The sequence below is a fragment of the Oryctolagus cuniculus genome, chromosome 11 (genome assembly GCF_051225735.1).
Source record: "Oryctolagus cuniculus isolate XC-2025 breed Fujian yellow rabbit chromosome 11, ASM5122573v1, whole genome shotgun sequence".
In the NCBI taxonomy this organism is placed as follows: Eukaryota; Metazoa; Chordata; class Mammalia; order Lagomorpha; family Leporidae; genus Oryctolagus; species Oryctolagus cuniculus.
Window position 1 is genome coordinate 106,710,209 of NC_142877.1, and position 22,743 is coordinate 106,732,951.

At 48.5% G+C, this 22,743-nt stretch overlaps 1 protein-coding gene across 1 annotated transcript in view; it reads right to left on the reverse strand.

The window, feature by feature from the left end:
- NT5DC3 (5'-nucleotidase domain containing 3) overlaps positions 1 to 22,743 on the reverse strand; it is a 57,536-nt gene that overhangs the window by 24,325 nt on the left and 10,468 nt on the right. Inside the window, exon 2 of the mRNA XM_051845832.3 lies at positions 6,287 to 6,471. Within this exon, the coding sequence (XP_051701792.1) occupies positions 6,287 to 6,471 (185 nt within the window). The remainder of the gene's footprint in view (positions 1 to 6,286; positions 6,472 to 22,743) is intronic.

Below are 22,743 nucleotides of genomic sequence, written 5' to 3' on the forward strand. Positions count from 1 at the left end.
GCTTCCTGAAGTGAGGCCAAGCGACGTCAGCGTCTCTGAAGCCTCTTTTTAATGTGGGAGCAAAGGGGCAGCATTGGTGCAGTGGGTTGGAGCTCTGCGTGGGAAGCCTGCATCCCCAACTGGCGATCAAGTCCCTGGCTGCTCTGCGTCCCATCCAGCTCCTGCTAATGTGCACCCTGGGAGGCAACAGGTGATGCCTCAAGCATATGGGTCTGTGCCACCCCTATGGGAGACCCAGATTGAACTGCCAGCTCCTGGCTTCAGCCTGACCCAGTCCTGGCTATTACAGACATTTGGGGAGAGGACTAGCAGAGGGAAGATTGCTTTATCTCTTTCTCTGCCTTTCAAATAAATTAATAAGTATTACGGAAGACAATTCCTGCAAAATGCATTCAGTTCAGTGCCATTTCTCAAGACTAAACGTACTAAGTGTACACATGGAAATAGAAAGACATCTGCTTTTGAGTTGCTTTGTCATAGAACAGTAAATCTGCACTTTAGCATCTTTGCAAAAAGCCAATGTAGAAGATTGCAGCTCCTTCATAATTACCTCTTTTTAAAAACTAAAAGACAGTTTTATGATAATGGAAACTTTTAAAAACTGGATAATTGTATCTATTTTTGAATGTCCTCTGATGCATAATATTCTTGAGAGCTTTTAATGAGAAAGGGAAAAAGACAACACTCAACACCTGACATTCTTTCCTCTGGCCTGGTGTAAGTGCACATTTCAGGAATCAGGATGAGAAGTGTCTGGTTTCCTGGGCTGCACGTCACTGTTCACAGCCATTCCCAGAGACAGGTGTGTGTGTGCATGCACGCGTGTGTGTGCATGTGTGTGTTGGAAAGGGGCCCACTGTGAGGATTTTTTTGGTTTTTTAATTTGAGAGACAGAGAGCTCCCATCTGCTGTTCACACAGTATCTTCAGGTTGGGGACAGGGGCTGGGAGCCAAAACCCTGGGGCAGGTGTCCCTTGTGGATGGCAGCAACCAAGTCAGTTGAACCATCACCTGCAACCTCCTGGGGTCTGCATCAGCAGGAAACAGGAAACAATCAGGAGTGGAGCCAAGTGTCCAACCCAGGTACTCCAACATGGGACACAGAACTCTTAGCTACAAGCATGTTTTTGAGTTGGGTGGTGAAGTGAGGAAATGACAACTTTAGGGCAGGTGTGGAACACAGAAATCACCCCAGTCCAGCCATTTCATTTCACAGACGAGGGAAGAGACCTGGAAGAGGATTCATCTCGATCCCAGAGCAGAGCAGCCGAGGCTGGGAGAGTGGATCCAAAGCCTCCCAGTTCCCAACCCAGTGAAGCGACTCGGTTTTACCGAGCACTTGCTGGGTGCCAGGCACTGCCTGGCCTCTCCACAGGTATTTCTGGACTCAATCCTTCCCACTCCACAGAGGGTGAGACTCTTGTTATTCTTACTTGGTAGCTGTGAAAGTCAGGCCTTGGAGAGACAGAGGACCTGGCTGTGGTCACCCAGCTCGCACATGGTGGGCCCTGGACTTGACACTTGTGCTTTACGATGTTGTTGTCCTGTTGAGGCTATCCCAGCTGCTTTTGTTAGTCCTCACGGTCATTTCCGTTAGGTTTGGGGCCACTGGAAGAACAGCCTTTCTCACTCTCAAGTGGCTGCCCAAGAATACCATAGCCAGTGCAAGTGGCAAGGGGGAACCTAAGCATGTGTGGGTGTGGGCCGTGTCCTGCTGGGAGCCCAGATAAGCCTCGCTCAGACAGCCGGCAGACTTGTCTGCAGGATACGCTCTTGTCCATGCACTGCCTCCTGCCTGAGATAGTGCTAACCAGGACAACCTACAGCAAACTTTGAGCTCCTCCAAGGTGGCAGGGGCTGCTTTTGCATGGAGGCGGTGAACACCAGTACGGTGGCTCCAAGTTGGTTCAGAATTGATGTGGTGATTAACAACGGACTTGAACACAGCACAGACCTGGGTTCAAATACTGGTCCGGCCAACCACTGTCTAGAGCTGTGTGGCCCTGGGAATATTCTTCACTCTGATCTTCAGATGAGTCAGCAGTTAAACAAGCATGAGATGCCCTTGCCTCCTTCATGTGGTGCGATGAGGAATAAGTACAATGTTCTAGGGAATGACCTAGTGTGTGGTGCTCAGCAAGTGCTCAGTTAAGGTATCTCTATCCGTGACATCTGAAATCGCTCTTTCCTGCCTGGCCTCTTATTTATCAGGTGGTGAGTATTTTCTTTTTCCCTTCCTCATTAAAAGCTCTCAGCAATATTATGTGGGGCCGGCGCTGTGGCTCACTTGGCTAATTCTCCACCTGCGGCGCCTGCATCCCATATGGGCGCCAGGTTCTAGTCCTGGTTGCTCCTCTTCCAGTCCAGCTCTCTGCTGTGGCCCAGGAGGGCAGTGGAGGATGGCCCAGGTCCTTGGGTCCCTGCACCTGCATGGGAGACCAGGAGGAAGCACCTGGCTCCTGGCTTCGGATCGGCGCAGTGCCGGCCGTTGTGGCCATCTGGGGAGTGAACCAACGGAAGGAAGACCTTTCTCTCTGTCTCTCCCTCTCACTGTCTATAACTCTTCCTCTCAAATAAATACAATCATTAAAAAAAAAAAGGTTTCAGCAATATTATGCATCAGAAGACATTCAAATATAGATACAATTATTACCCAGTTTTTTTAAAGTTTCTATTATCATAAAACTTTCTTCTTTCAGTTTCTAAAAAGAGGTAATTATAAAGGAGCTGCAACTTTCTACATTTGCTTTTTGCAAAGATGCTTAAATGCAAATTTACTGTTCTATGAGGAAGCAACTCAAAAGCAGATGTCTTCCATTTCCACGCGTACACAAGGTACATTTAGTCTTGGCAGGAAAAATGGAAGAACTGTTTTGTTGAATCAGAGCAAGACAAAAATCTGCATAAGCATAATTGATTCTATTTACATGCCTGATATAATTAGTATAACTTATTTTTATCAAAGCAAAAAACAGATTCATGATAACAATAAAATGTCAATGATCTTCAATCTAGAGGCTTTTATAATCATTATGACTGATCCTTTTATTTATCCATCTAGTTCATCTTTTCCCAAAAAATATTCATAAATGTTTTAGGATCATAAATTTTTTATTTTCATGAATATTTTAGTTTCATCCAAACAAAAAACCCTATAATAGAAAGGTATTATTAACCACAAGGGGCAAAGAAAAGAGGTGAGCACTTGTCCCTTGGGGACAGATCTGAGTTCAAATCCTAGTTCACCTCTTCCTGACCTGTGGCTTAACTCTCTGAGCCTCAGTTCTCAACTGTAAAAGAGAAGCAACATGTGTGAATGGGGCTGTTTGCAGATCAGAGATACAAATAATAGCAACACTCAAGTACTGAATGTCTTCCATGCACCAGGTACTTTACAAATATTAACTCATTTAATTACCACTATAACATAGGGAAATGCTATTATACCCACTTTTCAGAGCAGGAAATTGAGGCCCTAAGAAATAGGGTGAGCTATTAAGATTACCCAGAAAAGAGGTAGGGAAAGCAGGGTTTGAACCATAGCACTCGGGCTCCAGAACCTGTGCTTTTGGCACTGAGCAGGCAATGAACAGTGCTGTTGGGATAACAATCTACACCTGTAAGAGATATCAAGGTCACGGACAACTCTGCAGCTGACCCAGGGAATGCCAGGGGGCAGTGTGGCACCCTTCGGCCTCACTGCCCCGTGGGTAAACAGGTGCTGAAGGGTGGCAAACAGGAAGTACTGGCAGAACCACTTCATTCTTAGGCTGCTTCCCATCTCACAGCCAGGGGGAGGGCAGCAGCTTAGAGTCCCTTGACCAGAGAGAGGTGGCTGCATGGCTTTCCATTTGGTGAAGTGGCCATCATTGAAGAATGCTGGCTAAATGGAGAAGGGAAGGTTATATTTTTGGTAAATACCTTTTCTGCACAGTGGATAAGGAAACATGAGCTGCTTAAATCTACTGATAACCAAAAGCTGAGGATCAAAAAAAAAAAAAAAAAAAAAAACATGGATTAAATGATCAGGACCCAGCACTGCAGCTGCATTAATCAAAGCATAAGACTCACAGCCAGGGAGGTGATGGTATCCCCCTCGGCCATGCAGGTTCGGGGTTTCACATCTGAGAGTGACAAATCACAGCACATACAACAGTAGGTGACCAGATGAAGAAGAGGGACTGGCGTTGCTAAGTCACCACTTGTGACATCGGTATCAAAGCACCAGTTCAAGTCCCAGTTCCGATCCAGCTCCCTGCGAATGCACTTGGGAAAGCAACAGAAAATGCCCCAAGTGCTTGAGCTCCTTCTATCCACGTGGGAGACCTGGATGGGATTTCCAGTTCCTGACTTCAGCCTGGCCAAACCCTGATGTAGCAGCCATTTGGGGAGTGACCCAATGGGTGGAAAATGTCTGTCTCTTTCTCTCTCTCTTTCATAATTTACTTGCCTGCACAACTGACTCCCACCAGGCTGTTGGTTCCCTGTGGGCAACACTTGGACACTATTCATGTTATCCTCCTTGCTTTCAAGGCAGGGCTTGGCACAGAGAAGCCACTTAACAAAGGCTTAAGGAGATTAGGAAGAGATCAATGGTGAAAGTGAAATCAAATTCCCAAACAGTGCCTTGAACGTGGGCGCTAGGAAGCATCAGGCCCCAGCCTAGCCAGCCTCCCTTAGCTTAGCTCAGGGACGCATGAGGTCATTTGCTTCTCCAATACATGAGACCTTGGGGGCCAGTATTGTCTCCAGGGGTCGAGGGCTCAGTTCAGTGGAACTCCAGGTCCGGGGCAGAGGGTGACTACCACCTGCAGGTGGCTCCCAGGCTGACGAAAGCCCACCTGGCCGTGAGACCACCAGGCAACACTGTGCAGGTGGCTCATGCAGAGCATCTTGTTAACACTTCCAGAACGGACTGCTGCCTCCCTGCTCTCCCACGCCATGAGGCACACACCGCCTTGTTCCTTACCTCAACCTCTTTTGCAGACAACCTGGTTAGGCTAGAGCTAATCTCACCACCATGATGAAACAGAGAAGGAATGCACAAGCCTTGGTGCCTGGCTCTACACCAGCGGCTACGGCTCTTCCGTGATTTCGCCAGACCAGCGCCCCCACTTCTTGTAACCTCCTTGAAAACCCCAGAGCAGCCACATGCAGGAGGGCAGTGGTCTTGAGACTCAGAGGTCTGCTACCCTCTCATCTGTCAACAGATTAAACTCTCTCTCCTTTACCCTCAAACCTTGTCTCATTATCTGGATCGACACCAGAGACAGGAACCAAGCTTTCAGCAACAAAAGCTGGACCAAGGCAGCATTGTTCAACCCATGGGAGAAATTCCCCAAAGTCAGAGCTGAGTCCTGGAAAAAGGTGTGTCCACCCAAGAGGGAGACTCAAACCTCACTTCTCAGGATGCTGGATAACGGAGTGGGGGAGGGGGCATCTCTGAGGATGCTGCACCTATCCTGACTTCTGAAACATGCACTCAAGGGGCGCAGCCGGGTACCACGGTTAGAACAAACCTTGGGACACCCACTTCTCATATTTGGCTGTGTGGGCTTGAGCCCTGGCTCCACTCCTGTTTCCAGCTTCCTACTGCTGTGCGCCCTGGGAGGCACTGAATGATAGCTCAAGGGGCCGGTTCCTGCCACGCATGTGTAAGAGCTGAGTTGGGTTCCGGTCTCCCATTTTCAGCCCAGGTTAGCATTTGGAAAGTGAAATAGAAGGAAGGAGACCACCCTCACTCTCCCTCCCTCTTTCTCTTTTCCTCACTGTCTGCATTGCAAATAATTTGAATTTTAACCTGCATTCCCAACAAACTAGAGAAAGCATGCCTAGCATTGAGTGTTTTTTCTGTCCTCATGAGAAGCCCTCAACCCCATGGTGCATCAGACACAGTCAAGTCTTCTTTACATATGGAAGCAACTAAAGCCAGTGCCGAGGGTGACGCCTCGCCTTTCACGTAGGGATTTCCCTCTAACCAAGGCTGCCGCTGCACCGAGCTCTAGCAGAAACCACGCTGCTGCTCTACGACAAACAGCAACAGATGAATCTCTACTGATGCATGCCTGGGGACAGTCTTTTGGCAAATGGTTTTTTTTTTAACAACAGTTTTTATTAAAAAAAAATTAAGTCATTTGGAACAGAACAAAATCTACTCATTCATCCAGCAGCAGGTCACCAAATGACTTCCAGGTGCCCAGCACGGGGCACGTTGGCTCAGGCTTTTCTTCACAAGTCCCGGGGGGGAAGGCGAGGGAGGAAGACACAAAGGTCCCTGCGGCCTTACCCGGTGTTCGTTGATGAGGAGGTCCCGAGCAGCATTAAATATCAGCGTGTGGAGGTGTTTTGAGTAAAACACCAAAGTGTAATCATAATCGAAGCCATAGATTTCAATGTCCGACAGGCTCATCTCATTGTTGGAGAAAATGGCGTCTGGATTCAACAAGTTGCTCATAATTGAAGGAACCAGTTCTAGAAGGAAAGAAAAAAGCACGTTACCCCGCACAAGAAGTGATAGTAGGACTCCTACACAGAGCGAGGAAACCGGAGCACCAGAGGGATTTGTCGCACCGTGTAATCATCACACCGCGCCGAGGAAACCAGGCACCAAGGGCTGCGTGTGGCCCGATTCCACGGACAGGAAGAGACAAACCCACTGGGACAGAAAGCAGAGGAGTGGCTGCCCAGGGATGGAGCCCTGGAGGGGCTGGGGGTGACCACAGAGGCTACAGAATTTCTGGAACTGACTAGGCAACGGCGATGACTGTGCACCTCTCATGAATATTCTAAAAATCACTGAGTGGATGATGACACGGTATGTAAATTACACCTCAGTAAACTGTTTCTGAAAAATATTTACTGTTGGGGCCGGCGCCGTGGCTCACTTGGTTAATCCTCCACCTGTGGCACCTGAATCCCATATGGGCACCAGGTTCTAGTCCCGGTTGCTCCTCTTCCAGTCCAGCTCTGTGCTGTGGCCCGGGAAGGCAGTGGAGGATGGCCCAAGTGTTTGGGCCCTGCACCCGCATGAGAGACCAGGAGAAGCATCTGGCTCCTGGCTTCGGATCGGCACAGTGCCAGCTGTAGCGGCCATCTGGGGGGTGAACCAACGGAAGGAAGACCTTTCTCTCTGTCTCTCTCTCTCTCTCACTGTCTGACTATCTGTCAAAATAAAAATATATATATATATTTACTGCTACATTCACTTTAAAAATACAGGCAAGTTACAGCTTTTGCAAGACAGTAAGTTGTAAATATCACACACATCTCACCACCAGAAAACACTGTCCACATCTGATGCATTTGCTGCCGGTGCTTTTTCAGCTGGACCATTTTACATGAGTGACCCCGGACTGTACACACAGGTTGCATTACGCTCTCTAAAGTTAATATCCAACCATGATCCTATTTCCATATCGTGACAGATGTTCTTAAAGTATTAGGTAAGGGCCGGCACTGTGACAGAGTGGGTAAAGCCACCACCTGCAGTGCCATGTGGGCACCAGTTCGAGTCCCAGCTGCTCCTCTTCAGATCCAGCTCTCTGCTATGGCCTGGGAGAGCAACAGAGGATGGCCCAGGTCCTTGGGCCCCTGCACCCACATTGGGGACCCAGAGGAGGCTCCTGGCTCCGGCTGCTGTGGTCAACTGGGGAGTGAACCAGCAGATGGAAAAGCTCGCTTTCTGCCTCTCCTCTCTGTGTGTAAGCCGACTTTCAAGTAAATAAATCTTTTTTTTTAAAAAAAAAAAAGTATCAGGTAAAATTTTGGTGCACGGATTACCAAACTGTGACTGTGGTGCACACGCAGGTCTGTTTCCTGTTTGACACAAGGGCACTGCGGTGGGCACATCTTTGTGTTCATCTGAGTCTGCCTTCCCATCATTTCCTTCAGCCGGTTTATCAGCAGTGCCGTTCCTCCCACACTGCTGGGCCCAGTGCTAGTTTGAGTTTCCTTGTTGAGCAGCTGTAGCTATGTGCAGGAACAGCTGCTTCATGCCTTATTCCTTCTGGGAGGACTTCCAAAAATTCTTTCCACCTTACTGCTTCCTGGAGCCCACAGGACCCTTTTAAAATTCCGAGATGCCACAGGGAATGCCAGGATCTTATCTGCCACTGTGTTGAAACACCTGGCTATCTGGTTACTCCAGGAACTAATTCATTGTTAAACATCAAGTAATGCCATCTATGATTTAAAAAAAGAAACTAAGAGAGCAGGAGAATGGCAGCTCACTCAGGATGGGACAATGGTGAGACGGGCCGCACTGTGACATCACCCTTCTACTCTGGCTGCTGCCCAAAAAATGCCACCATTCTCAGGAAAGTGCACAGAAGTCTGAAAATACCATCTCTGCAAGTCAAGTTCTTTTTCTTAGAAATTCATTTAGTTATTTGAAAGAGTGGCAGAGGGAAGGAGAGACAGTGCTGGCTCGCTCCCCAAATGGCCACCAACAACCAGGCCTGGGGCAGGCCGAAGCCAGGAACTCCATCTGGCTCTCCCACGCAGGTGTAGGGGCCCAAGCACCCGGACCACCCTCTGCTGCCTTCCCAGCTGCATTAGCAGGGAGCTGGATCAGAAGCAGAGCAGCAGGGACTCGAAGTGGCAAACTGGTGGGAAATGCCAGTGTTGCAGGCTTTCCCAGAACACAGGTGAGGATGACTGTTCATTTCCCTCCCATGGTGACATTTAGGAGGAAGGTGGAACAGGGCATTTCAGGGAAACACGCTACTCTCATCCCTTCGATCATTTAACAGAAGAGCCTCATCAGGCCTCATTGCGCGGCGAGAACACAGACCGCCCTGCCCTGCCACGACCGCCTGCCTTCAGCCTGGAGGACGCTGGTGCTCTAAAACGAGCTTGAAACGGCTCCTGGAGAGGCCAGAGCTGAAGGTGGGAGGCTGCGCGACAAGTACGAAACGACGCATGTAGACGCAAAGCAAACTGTTTTACAACTGACAACCACGTGTCCCGGTACAACAGCTAACATGTATTAAAGCACGCACCATGTGCTACACGCTACAAAGAACACTTTGCACGGCTTCTCTTCATCCTTCCAACGACCCTGTGAGGCACGTCCTGCGTCAACCTCATCTTAGATCTGCAGACACTCGAGGCGCGGAGAGATTAGAGTGCTGGAGGGATACACCACAGCCAAATCCCACTGCCGGGAGTGGGATCTGTAAGTTTGGCTTCGGAATCCATGTTCTTAACTCCCTTCCCGGGGATTATGGGAATCTGCCAGTATCTGTCTGGGGTGCGATTTTGTTGAAATAAAACAAAGTGTCTCAAACCATCATTTCTAAGCTTCCCCCTCTACATACTTCTCCAAGACCATGAACAGCATACAGGAACCATTTCTGCCCCAAGGCATTACTGTGGCACAGTGACAGCTACCAGACAGCCAAGGCCCCAGCAGGCGGCACCCCTTCCTCCTCAAGGTAACCTGAGCTTTTCAGAAAGCCCCATGACCACTTCAGGATGTGGGGCCTTGAGAAACCTAACAGGAGCCATGGAATCCTTGTGCCAGGAAAATGCACATATAGAGTTGGCAGAAAATTCCAGTGGGGTTGTTCCCAATGCCTGCTCATGGCCCCCAGCCAAGCTTCCAAGGCACACACAATAAAAACGCAGCCCTTAGATCCTACACAGGCCTTCCGCGCCCATCAAGGTAAACATATGGATGAATGAGCGGATTTCATATTGTCCAGTGGCCATGATCAAGTCTACTAAAAACCACGTAGCCACAATCCACCCACACTTGCATTTCCTCATTAGCTTCTTTTGTCAAAGCCAAGGGGACAATAACCTCAGCTTTTTACTAACTTGCAAATAAGACAGATTCGAGGAAGGTAAACAGAAACTTGAAGGCAGAGCGTTCACCAGAATTGGCTCTGAGGAAGGTGGGGAAGCTGGCAGCACCAAGCGCTCAGGTATCCAACACCCCAGACTGCAGGGCCTGACGTAATCCACGGGCCACTGCGGGGCTATTTTCTGAACATGAGCACAGCGCTGCCCATAGATGCAAGTGGGCGGAACTGCTTGGAGGGATCCAAGGCTCCACTTTCACCCATGACCTTCCCAAGGGAAGTCCTAGTGGCCTGTTTAAGTAGCGTTTGCAAGAAGGTCCCTCTCCCTTTCACGACCAGGGCAGACTTAACCTGAAGCCCTCAAGAAGAAACCACCCTGATGGAAAATCATGGCAGGGCAGTGCCTGCCCACAGCTGCAGGGATGTCCCGCCGGAGCGGGTTCCTCACCTGAGCACCATTCCCAGCCACCAGGTCGCTCGCCGCCTCTGGCACCCTCAAAATCAGCACGAGGACAGCCTCGGGTGCTTCAAAAGGATCTCAGCACCCTGGGCACCCGCTGCAAAGAGGAGCTGCGAACAGCTCCCAGGCAAAAGAAGACACGGCCAAGCACTCTCCGGGAGGGAAACCGTCTGCACTCCAGACTCTCAGAGTAAAGCAAAGGCCCCTGACCGGCCCAGCCATCCCCAAAGCATCGGCCAGGGTAGGCACACGCTCAAAACAGGATGCCTTTTGTGGATCATGGACGGGGACAGGAAGACAGTGCACTAAGCACAAAGAAACAGACATGTGGCTCCGCTGCTCTGACCAGAGCTCCAGACAGAACACAGGGTCCAGTGCAGCTGCTTGGAGTTGGAGGCTGTGCAGCGACCAAGAGTCCATGTGCAAACCGGGAGCCCCCAGAGCACTTAGTAGCTTCTACTTTTATTTGCTTTGACTTGCTAGGCAGACAGAGATCTCCCTTCCATTGGTTCACTCCCCAGATGCCCACAACTGCTAGGACTGGGCCAAGCTAAAGTCAGGAGCCCATAATTCAGCCTGGGCCTCCCACATGGTTGGCAAGGCCCAACTACCTAAGTCATCTCAGGGGCCGGCACTGTGGCACAGTGAGTAAAGCTGCCACCTGCAATGCCAGCATCCCATAAGGACATGGGTTTGAGTCCCAGCTGCTCCTCTTCCAATTCAGCTCTCTGCTATGACCTAAGAAAGCAGTAGAAGGTGGCCCAAGTTCTTGGGCCCCTGCACCCTCATAGGAGACCCAGAAGAAGCTCCTGTCTCCCGGCTTCAGATCAGCTCAGCTCCAGCCATTGTGGCCATTTGGGAAGTGAATCAGCAGATTCAAGGAAAATTACGAAACATTAAAGAAACACAAGACAACATAGACACACACTAAAATGGAAAAATCTGCCATGTTCATGGACTGGAAGAATTAATAGCATCAAAATTCCATTCTACTCAAAGCAATTTATAGATTCAATGCAATCTCAAAATACCAAAGATGTTTTTCTCAGATCTGGAAAAAAACTCAAATTCATATGGAATCACAAGAGACCCCAAATAGCTAAAGTAATGCTAAGCCGTAAAAATAAAGTTGGCAGCATCACAATATCAGATTTCAAGACATATTACAGGGCAGTTATAATAAGAACAGCCTGATACGGGCACAAGAACAGTTATTTGGATCAATGGAACAGATAGACCCCAGAAATTAATCCACATATCTGTAATCAACTAATCTTTGACAAAAGAGTTAAAATCACTCCCCGGAAAAAGGACAGTCTCTTCAACAAACAGCATTGGGAAAACTCAATCTCTGCATACAGAAGCATGAAACAGGACCCCACGTTACACCTTCTACCAAAATCAACTCACAACGGATCAGAATCTAAATCTAACACCTGCAATCATCAAATTACTAGGGGAAACACTGCAAGACACTGTCCTAGGCAAAGATTTCCTGGGTAAGACCCTAGAAGCACAGCCAACAAAAGCATAAACAAATGGGATTACATCAGGCTAAGAAGCTTCTGCGCAGCAATGGAGACAGTCAACAAAGTGAGGAGGTAACCGACAGAATAGAAGAAAGTATTTGCAAACTTCACATCTGATAAAGGATTAATACCCAGGATATAAGAAGTGAAGTAAGCCAGGCCCAAAAAGACAAATATCACATTTTCCCTGATTTGTCATAACTAATATACAGAGTACCAAAAAAATGTAATGCACATGAACAAAACTGACATTTTGGGATTTGACTATTGTGTATAGCTCTTGTCTATACTCCTGAGGAACAACGGTCTTTCTACTTACCGCTTGTTGAATTATTTATTTAGTGGAGTGTTAAGCTTGGGATTATAAACTAAATTGAAAGCATATCATTGTCAAAATTAGAAGAAAATAAAGGAAGGAGGAGGGAGCATAGGATGGGAAGTATCATTATGCTCTTAAAACTGTATACATGAAGGCCAGCGCCGCGGCTCACTAGGCTAATCCTTTGCCTTGTGGCACCAGCACACCGGGTTCTAGTCCTGGTCAGGGCACCGGATCCTGTCCCCGTTGCCCCTCTTCCAGGCCAGCTCTCTGCTGTGGCCAGGGAGTGCAGTGGAGGATGGCCCAAGTGCTGGGCCCTGCACCCTATGGGAGACCAGGAGAAACACCTGGCTCCTGCCATCAGATCAGCACGGTGCACCGGCCGCAGAGGCCATTGGAGGGCGAACCAACGGCAAAACAGAAGACCTTTCTCTCTGTCTCTCTCTCTCACTGTCCACTCTGCCTGTCAAAAAAAAAAAAAAAAAAAAAACCTGTATATATGAAATTTATTCCCCTTATATAAAAAAATTAAGACTATCATGAAAAAAATGCCATTCCATAAATTTTATATTCACCACTAACAGAGAATAGGAATGAAGTTAGAACTTAGATACAGAGGTCTGATAAGTTTCACTTATTCCACATTTTATACAGGATCTGTTTATTTTATTTGATCTTACATCCTCTGGTTTACTCCCTAGATGGCTGCAATGGCCAGGGCTGGAACAGGCCAAAGCCAGAAGCTTCTTCCAGGTCTTCCACAAGAGTGGCCAGGCGCAAGCACTTGGACCATCTTCCTCTGCTTCTCCCAGATCATTAGCAAAGGATGGTAGCATTGTGGGCAGCAGCTTTACCCATTATGCCACAGCACAAGGCCTGTATCCCACATTTTCAACTGTGCAAGGATCTGAACTTGGGCAGCACAATTACCATTGACTCTTCATCCCCTTTCATGTCCAGATTTGCTACAGAACTCTCCCTTAACAAAGGCACCAAGCCTGCCAGGGCTGGACCATTGTAGAAAGAGGAGAGGAGGGGTATCCTTAATATTATTTAAAAAAAAAAAAAGAAAAAGAAAAGAATAATTCAGCAGCTGGAAGAGATTTCAAAATTCTCTTATTATAGTACAATTCCCAGTAACTAAGCCAGAGAATCAACTTAAGCAGCCCTTGCTGGATGAGTGGATAAAAAGAAAATGTGTATTTATACCATGTAATACAACTCAGCCATCAAAAAAGAATGAAATCCTATCATTTGTGCCAACGCAGATGAGCCTGGAGAACATTGTGTTAACTGACTTAAGTTCACAGGCACTGAAATACATACACTGAATGGTCTCACTGGCTCGTGAAATCTACAACAGCTGATCTCATGAAGTAGCCAGAGAATGGTGGTCCCCACAGGCTGGGGAAGGTGGAGGAGAGGGAGGACGGTCAGAGGTGGACGTGGTACAAAGAGCGAGCAGTAATAAGTTCTGGGGTTCCACCGCAGGAATGCATCGTGTAGTTCAAAATAGTGAGAAGGGAGGGATTTGAATGTTCTCCGTACAAAGAAATGAGAAGGGTTTGAGTTGATGGATATGCTAACTGCTCAGATTTTATCATGACAAATTGTGGACATGAGCTGAAATGTCACACTTATGCCCCATTAATATGAACAATTACATGTCAATTACATTTTTTAAACTTTAATTCCATACAAGAGAGGAATGGCTAATACACATAAATGTTCAACCATTCTAATTACCAAAAAAAGGCAAGCTAAAGCAATCACTTGTGCGGTAGCGGCAGCTCTCTCTGAAAGCAGGAATGATGCGCGGTTCGCCCGTCTCTAGTTCGCATGCACGTGTCTCTGTGACAAGCATGTGTTACTGGCTATGAAACAAAAGCATGATGTTGTCGTGCAGCTGACGGGCTGCGGCGTGGTTCTGCAGGTGTCCGGGTGCCTGTGAGCGTGTGACTCGGGGGTTGCTGCTAACCACGGGACCCAGGGCTGGCACAGCGACCCGGGCAGTCTCACCCCCTCGCTGGGAAAGGCGATGAGTCAACGGTAGCGGCAGCCTCCTTCAAGGCAGCTTGGCCACAGGCACCAAGAGTCTTTAAAAAATACCCGTCCCCTTTGACCTGGTCATCGGCCTTCCAGGAATCCGCGCTGCGGAACCGCTCCGGGAAGTGCATGTGCACTGATACAGGATCATTCTGTTACCAGGTTAATGAGGCAGAGAGTGAGGGAACACCCGTTCCAGCTGGAGCCTCAGTCACCTCGGATCTGCACTCGGGACCAGGACGCGTTCATAGGAACACAACCCAGTCACGAAGCGGGAATACACCTGAAACCCAGAAGGTTCGACTTTTTGATAGAGCAAACCACAATCCCAGAAACATTAAGACAATGTTTTTCTTTAAAGTAATGGTTTAACTTTTTAAATAACATTATTTAAGTTATTTAGCTATAATTTTTTATGCATCACATTTCAAGCTGGTTTCGGGGCGGGGGGGCATATGAGTTAAGCAAAGGTGACCCAAAAATCCAAAATGCTCCCAAATCCACAACTTTGTGAGCACTGATCTGGCGCCAGTGTGATCCTCCAAACGCTGTGGATTTGAGAGCATTTCAGAGTTCAGGTTTTCAGACTAGGGATGCTCAACTGCAATGGCTAAACAAATATTCCAAATCCCAACCCCCTCCAAAACCTGACACATTTCTGGTCGCAAGCATTTGAGGTAAGGGACACTCAACCTGTATACAAACAAGAGAGACTGAAGAAGAAACCGAAGTGGGGAAAATGGAGCAACAGCCTTGTTCTCCTAGAGAAAGCCGGAAGTGACAGAAAACAGGAGGACAGCTTCCATTTTCTCCGGGGCTCAGGAGACCCACAGCTCAGCCAGCTGACTAGCAGGCAGGTGCACTGAGGTGCTGCTGCTGCACCCACAGCACAGAAGCGAAAACTGGGGATGCGGCCAGCTAAGCAGGGTCAAGAGCACGGGCTGTGTGACGCGTTTCTCTGTGTGACGCGTTTCTCTGCTCCTACATCAACACAAGCTACAGCGGCTTCAAGCCAGCTGCTCATCCCTAATTTGACCATATCTCCATGCTTACATTTCATAATATTCATATTCATGAAGACTTGCAAATATGAATTATTTCATGTTTATTTCACATGGCTCCAAATTCTATCACATTATAAGAGTAAGTTAAAAAGTTCATGGAAAATGGAATGAAAGATCATTTTTGGTGCAAAAAAGATTGGAAATTCACACAGCTTTTTCATAAAACACATTTCCCATGAACTTCTGAAGACCCCTCATGTACTAAAAAGAAGCTTTCAAAACTATGCATACAGAGTAAAAACAAAAAACACAGGGCCGGCGCCGTGGCTTATTTGGTTAATCCTCCGCCCGCAGCACCGGCATCCCATATGGGTGCTGAGTTCTAAGTCCCAGTGGCTCATCTTTCAGTCCAGCTCTCTGCTGTGGCCCGGGAGTGCAGTGGAGGATGGCCCAAGTGCTTGGCCTCCTGCACCCGCATGGGAGACCAGGAAGAAGCACCTGGCTCCTGGCTTTGGATCGGCACAGCGCTAGCCGCAGTGGCCATTTGGGGAGTGAACCAACGGAAGGAAGACCTTTGTCTCTCTCATGTCTATAACTCTGCCTGTCAAAAAGAAAAAGAAAATGAAAAGTGCAGACATACTTCTCGTTTCAAAGTTGAAGCAGCCTTCACTCTCCCCCACTGTCTCTACTGCAGGTGAACCCGAGGTCCCAAGCCTCGAAACCTCACTGCCGAGAATGGCACTGTCACCCTCCCACAACCCACCTTCTGTGGAGCCACGCACGGCGCAGGCAGGACCGCAGCTCTGCCACCAACAGTTGCCTGAAGACTTGAACTTGTTCTGATACCTTCCAGAACAATCTGACGACAACACAGACTTCACACTTGTTTATAATTTGTATGTTACGCTTGCTGCCAACAAGTATAGGTGATGTAGCATGTCTACTTAATATCCTTCCTGCAAATAATTACACAGTAAGAAGAGGAGTAGAAAGTGTGACCTCCAACTGAGGCCGAGATGCAATGACTCATACTAGTGCAGACCTAAGGGATCTAAATAGGATGCTTTTTTTTTTTTTTTTTTTTTTTTTTTTTTTTTTTTTTGACAGGCAGAGTTAGACAGTGAGAGAGAGAGAGAGAGAGAAAGGTCTTCCTTCTGTTGGTTCACCCCCCAAATGGCTGATACAGCCGGCGCTGTGCCGATCCGAAGCCAGGAGCCAGGTGCTTCCTCCTGGTCTCCCATGCGGGTGCAGGGCCCAAGCACTTGGGCCATCCTCCACTGCTTTCCCAGGCTACAGCAGAGAGCTGGACTGGAAGAGGGGCAACCGGGACAGAATCCAGCGCCCCGACCAGGACTAGAACCTGGGGTGGCGACGCCACAGGCGGAGGGTTAACCTAGTGAGCCGTGGCGCCAGCAAGATTCCTTTTAGCCACAAACTATTTTCTCCCATAGCTCTAGATTCCCCAGTATCATTCATTATAAATCACTCTTCAGTCAAGGTGTATGATGTGAGGCTGGCGTTGTAGCGCAGCAGGTGAAGTCACCCACCTGTGGTGCCTGCCTCCCAAAAAAGCACCGGTTTGAGCTCTAGCAGTGGAGGATGGCCCAAGTCCTTGGGCTCCTGCACCAACATGGGAGACCTGGGAGAAGCTCGCGCTTCGGCCTGGCCCAGCCCTGGCCATTGCAACCATTTGGAGAGTGAACCAGCGGATGGAAGTGCTCTCGCTCTCTTCCCCTCTCTTTGTAACTCTGCCTGTCAAATAAATAAAATAAATCTTCAAAACAAAACAAACAAAAAACACCAGCATAAAGATTCTGGCATTAAGATTTGAAAATCTCCTTTTTAAAAGAAGGCATAAAATGTTACAGTCCCAGTTTCTTTAGCAGGTGGTGGTGGGATGATGGGAGTTAATGATAATTTATTGTGTATTTCAGAAGAGCTAGGGCTGTGAATGTTCCCTCCACCAAGAAATGGCAAATGTCTGAGGTGACAGCTGTGCTAGCTGCACTAACTTGATCACTACATGCTGTACGTGGATATCGACACAGCACACTTTACCCCATAAACACATGCAATTACTCTATGTCAACTAGAAATACGGTGTCTACACTAGTGCAGTAAGAGATTCCAGAACAAAGTGCCCAGAAAGAGAAAATCCACGCTGTCACCTGCCTAGCACACCTCCAACCCTTAGTGAGAGCTGACGTAACTCTGACTCAGCACAGATTCCAGGGTCTGCGGGGGCCTTGCCCTCCCGCTGCAGAAGCTGCAGGGGTAGCAGTCCTGATGGGCCGCTCCTCGTGCTCCCTACAGGGGAGTCTCTCTCTCCAGCCAGGCTAAACCACAATCCTCCCTGGATGTCTTTGGTTTTATTTTATAGTTTTATGGAAGTACAAATGGTGTACGATACATGGCCCACAGAGCCTACAGTCTCATGCAATCCGACACACACACACAACAGATTAAGGGTAGTGAGCCTGTGGAACATCCCGATACCACCTCACATCCTCTCAACCCCAGCCCACCTGTCTTCCACCCCTGCCATCCCCAGGCCACGACTGATCTTAGGGTCATATAGATGTGTTTCTTTTTTTTTTTTTTTTTTTTTTTTTTGAAGGTTTATTTGATCTATTTGAAAGTCAGAATAATGGAAAGAGGGAGCGAGGGAGTGAGGGAGGGAGGGAAAGAGAGAGAGGTCTTCTATCTGCTGGTTCACTCCCCAAATGGCCACAACTGCCAGGGATGGGCCAGGAAGAAGCCAGGAGCTTTCTCCAGGTCTCCTACATGGCTGACAGGGGTTCAAGCAGTTGGGCCATCTTCCACTGCTTTCCCAGGCCATTAGCAGGGAGTTGGATTGGAAGTGCAGCAGCCAGGACTCAAACCAGCACCCCTATGGGATGCCAGTGTTGCAGGCAGCAGCTTTACCTGCTATGCCACGATGCCAGCCCCTGATGTGCACTTCCTAGAACTTTATATACATGGGACCATGCATCATGTAATATTTTTATAAACTGGCTTCCCCACTTACTACACTCACCTAGCACACCTCCTCCATGCCAGCCGCCATCCAGGGCTGCAGTGAGCAACATCCCAGGCTGTGGGGAAGACAACAGCTTCACAATGACAGGAGAGGGGAAGCAGCCGTTCACAAGCTGTTTTCACTGCATCCATCAATCTAAAGAAGCAGCTGTCATTTTTCCATTAGTTTACCTACTCTGTACCAGCTCCAGGGAAAAGCAATCCACGGCAAACAGCATGACTCATCTGAATTAGCAACGGGCTTGCCATGTGTACCACTCCCACCCAAAGTTAAATTCACACCTCCAATTACCCTGAAAGTAATATCTGTAATTCTGACGACTCCATGGAAACACAGCACGCTTCCTAAAATTACAAAAATAAACTACTCACAACCACATTTGAAATAATACAATCGAAAGTAGTAATGGTTTAAAGACAAGCTAATCTTAAGATAAGTCATTTAATTAAAAATAAAAACTAAACTGCTCAAAAGAAAAGGACATTATCTTCAAGGAAAAAAACTCAGAAAAAGAAAATCGTGCCTTATCAAAAGATCAACTTCTGGGGCCGGCATTGTGAGCCATCTGGGGCATAAACCAGTGGATGCAAGATCTCTCTCTCCCCCTCTCCAACTCTGCCTTTCAAAGTAAATAAATCTCTTTTTAAGATTTTTTTTTTTAAGACCAAATTCTAGACCCACTATTGGAATTTTTCACGGCAGCACAGTGCTGGCCCAGCCCAGACACTGCAGGCATTCGAAGGGTGAGCCAGCAATGGGAGTGCCTGCTCACTCGCTGCTTCTCTTGTTAAATACACAGCCCCGCAGGAGAGCAATTCTGATATCCTGGCATTAATCGTGGCTCTCAAGTGGATTTTTCTGCACAATGGAGGAACAAGCACCAGTGCCTCACATATGCCAGGCACCACACTGCTCTTCCGTTTTCTCAGTAAATCTCCCGTCCAGCCAGTTAGCTCAGTGGGTTAGAGCCGGTGCCAGTCTCTCCACTAACATCGCCAGAACCCCAAGAGGTAAATGACGCAATCTGCACTCTGCAGATGAGGAAAACCAGGCTGAGAAGGCGAGTCAGAGGCCCAGAGTCACCGAGCTGCCTAGCCACACGGGGTGAGGTGAGCGCTTGGCACTGCACACAGGAGCTGCTTCAGAAGTGTTGGTCCTTTCCTTATCCCACTCACCCACTCGGCTTCCCTATTTCCTAGGTCAATCAGCATAATCCAGGAGCCACCTCCACTTTCAAGGATCTCTGAGTCCACAACTCTTCCCCTGGTTAACACTAAGACCTTAGCGGCAGGCAGAATAACAGCTCTCCAGAGTCAGCCGTGTCCTAACCCCTAGATCCTGTGACTACGTTACCCAACGTGGCAAGGGAGGAGAGGGGGCTGCAGCTGGACGAGGCTACAGTTAGCTGGAGAGAGGGCATCTCGGATCATCAGGCAGGCCCACAGGATCACACGGGTCTCTGGGGCTGGCAAAGGCAGGCAGGAGGGTCAATGCTGGCTTTGACAATGGAAGGAGCCGCAAAGCCCACGGGAAACCTCGAGAAGACAGGGAGAACAAGCTGTCTCCAGCAGCGCCTCAGAAGGAATGCAGTCCAGCCAACACCTCCACGCTGGCCCAGTGAGACCCAATTTGGATGTTGCCCTCTAGAAGTACGCCAACTATCAATCTGTGCTGTCAGTACATTGATGGGAGTGACGAGATTTTAATAGACATCTTTTGCCTTTTTGCCTCCTGTTCTCTTGCCAGGGTGCAGTGAGCCTTCCGGGGCTCACATGAGGTCTGAGACCACACAGACTGAATGCAGAATCAGCTCTGATTCCAGCTGTCTTCTATGAATCCAGACATCACAGAAATCTGCAACAATGTGAAACCAGGACATTCTTCTAAACTTATCTTGGAAAATAGTCACGTTGCATAAATGTAGGCCGTTTACATCAACAGATAATGGATTTGTTATTTTTAATGAATCAATAATTACATAACTTTAAAATTTTTTGGTTTTAATCTCTAATAGTTTTGATATATATAATCTATATAAACAAAAACTCTGGGCTCTGCAATGATTGTAAGTATATAAAAGAACTCTGGGGCAGGCACGTTGTGCAGGGGGTTAAGCTGCCACTTGGGAAGCCTACACTCTATACCAGAGTGCCTGGGAAAGAGTCCAGCCTGTTTCTGACCAAGTTTTCTGCTAACGTTCACCCTGGAAGGCAGATGACAAGCGCAAATACTTGGGCCCCTGCCACCCACAGAGAAGACCCAGATGATGGAGTTCCTGGATCCTGGATTGTGCAAGTTGTTCCCAGGCATTTGGGGCATGAACCAGAAGACAGAGGATCGATGGATCTCTCTCTTCCCTTCCCCAAATAAATAAAAACAATTTTTTTTAAAAAAGGATTTATACATTTATTTGAAAGAATTACAGAGAGGGAGGGAGAGACAGAGAGAGAGAGAGAGATCTTCCATCTGCTGATTCACTCCCCAAATGGCTGCAATGGTTGGGGCTGGGCCAGGCCAATGCCAGGAGTTTCTTCTGGGTCTCCCACATGGGTGCAGGGGCCCAAACACTTGGGCCACCCTCCACTGCTTTCCCAGGCACATTATAGAGAGCTGGATCAGAAGTGGCGCAGCCAGGATTTGAATCAGTACTGATATGGAATGCTGGCACTGCAGGCAGTGGTTTTGGCCCACTGTGGCACAGCACTGGTCCCAAAAGCAAACTTTTAAAACATGGAGTTCTCGGCCGGTGCCGCGGCTCACTAGGCTAATCCTCCGCCTTGCAGTGCCGGCACACCAGGTTCTAGTCCCGGTTGCCCCTCTTCCAGGCCAGCTCTCTGCTGTGGCCAGGGAGTGCAGTGGAGGATGGCCCAAGTGCTTGGGCCCTGCACCCCATGGGAGACCAGGAGAAGCACCTGGCTCCTGCCTTCGGATCAGTGTGGTGCGCCGGCCGTGGCGGCCATTGGAGGGTGAACCAACGGCAAAGGAAGACCTTTCTCTCCGTCTCTCTATCACTGTCCACTCTGCCTGTCAAAAAAAAAAAAAAAAAAAAACACAACAACAACATCATGGAGTTCTGACAGCAAAAAATGGAAAGCTATTACCTTAACCATGCCTGCCTCATCCACTATTAAAAATCATTTGTTAAGGGGCAGTCTTCTGGCCTAGTAACTCCAGTGTCTCCCATCAGAGCACCTGGGTTCAATACCCACACTCGGCTCCCGACTCCAGCTTTCTGCTAACGCAGACCCTGAGAGGCAGTGGGGGTGGCTCAAGTGATCAGGTTCCTGCCAAGCACATGGGAGACCTGGACTGGGTTCCTGGCTCCGGCCCCACTCCACCTGGCCCAGCCCCAGACACCGCAGGCATCTGAAGGGTGAGTCAGCAATGGGAGTGCCTGCTCACTCTCTGCTCCTCTAGTTAAATACACATCTACTCAGATCAATTCTGATGTTCTGGTGTTAATCGTGGTTCTCAAGTAGATTTTTCTGCTCAAAAAAGAAGACATATTCCAGTCGACTTGGAGAGTTCCATCTCCATGTACAATTCAGTTTTCCAAGTGTCTCGGTTTCTTAGGAAATCACTTGGATGAAACAGTCCCTCAGAGCCCTAGGGAATGTAACAAAATGAGTCAGGAAAGGACCAGCCCACTGAAGTCAAAAGCCCAGGCCCACCAGTCAGCTAGCCTGTCTGCCTCCACACTACCTTACCTAAAACCACGCAGCATTGGACTTAAAAATCACACATACCTTCATCTCCCTGTAAACACCTGCTACTGGGTGACAGGCACAGACAAAGGCCCACAGGGGATGGTTTCTCCTCAACCAGTTAAACTCCCTGTTAACGTTCAGGAGATCAGGGGCTGGCATTGTGGCACAGCTGATAAAAGCTGTAGCCACTGCACTGGTCCATCTCATAGAGAAGCAGGTTCATGTCCCGGCTGCTCCACTTCTGAACCAGCTCCCTGTTAATGTTCTGGGAAAGCAGTGCAGGGCGGCCCAAGTCCAAGGGCACCTGCCACCCATGTAGGAGACCCAGATGAAGCTCCTGGCTCCTTGGCTTCAGCCCTGGCTGTTGAACTAGCAATGGAAGACTCTCTGTCTCTCCCTGTCACTCTTTTTTTTTTTTTAAAAGAAATAAATCCTTTTTTTTAATGGGTGAAATTATAAAGAAGTTTACAAAAAGCTTTTTGCCCTATTCTCCTTTCTCCAAAATCCACCCATGTCAGTACAGATGGGACCCAGTGAGGACGGAGCTGACCACGAGCTCCATGTGAGGCTGCCGGCACTGAGCCCCAAGGCGTGACAGAAGTCCAGGGAAACCTGGAGAAGCACACAGTGACAGGGTGTCCTGGGCTAAGGACCACATGGTTCGCTTCCCAGGGAAGACTGACAGACCCGACAGAGGGCAAAGATGAGCTACCCGAAAACCAAGTCCAAGGGGGTTGCCGTGTCGTGGCAGCCGTCCTCACACGTGCACAGCTGTCACAGCCAAGGGACATGAGCATCGCTGACTCAGCTGAGCATGAGAAGGCTGGCAGCCTTG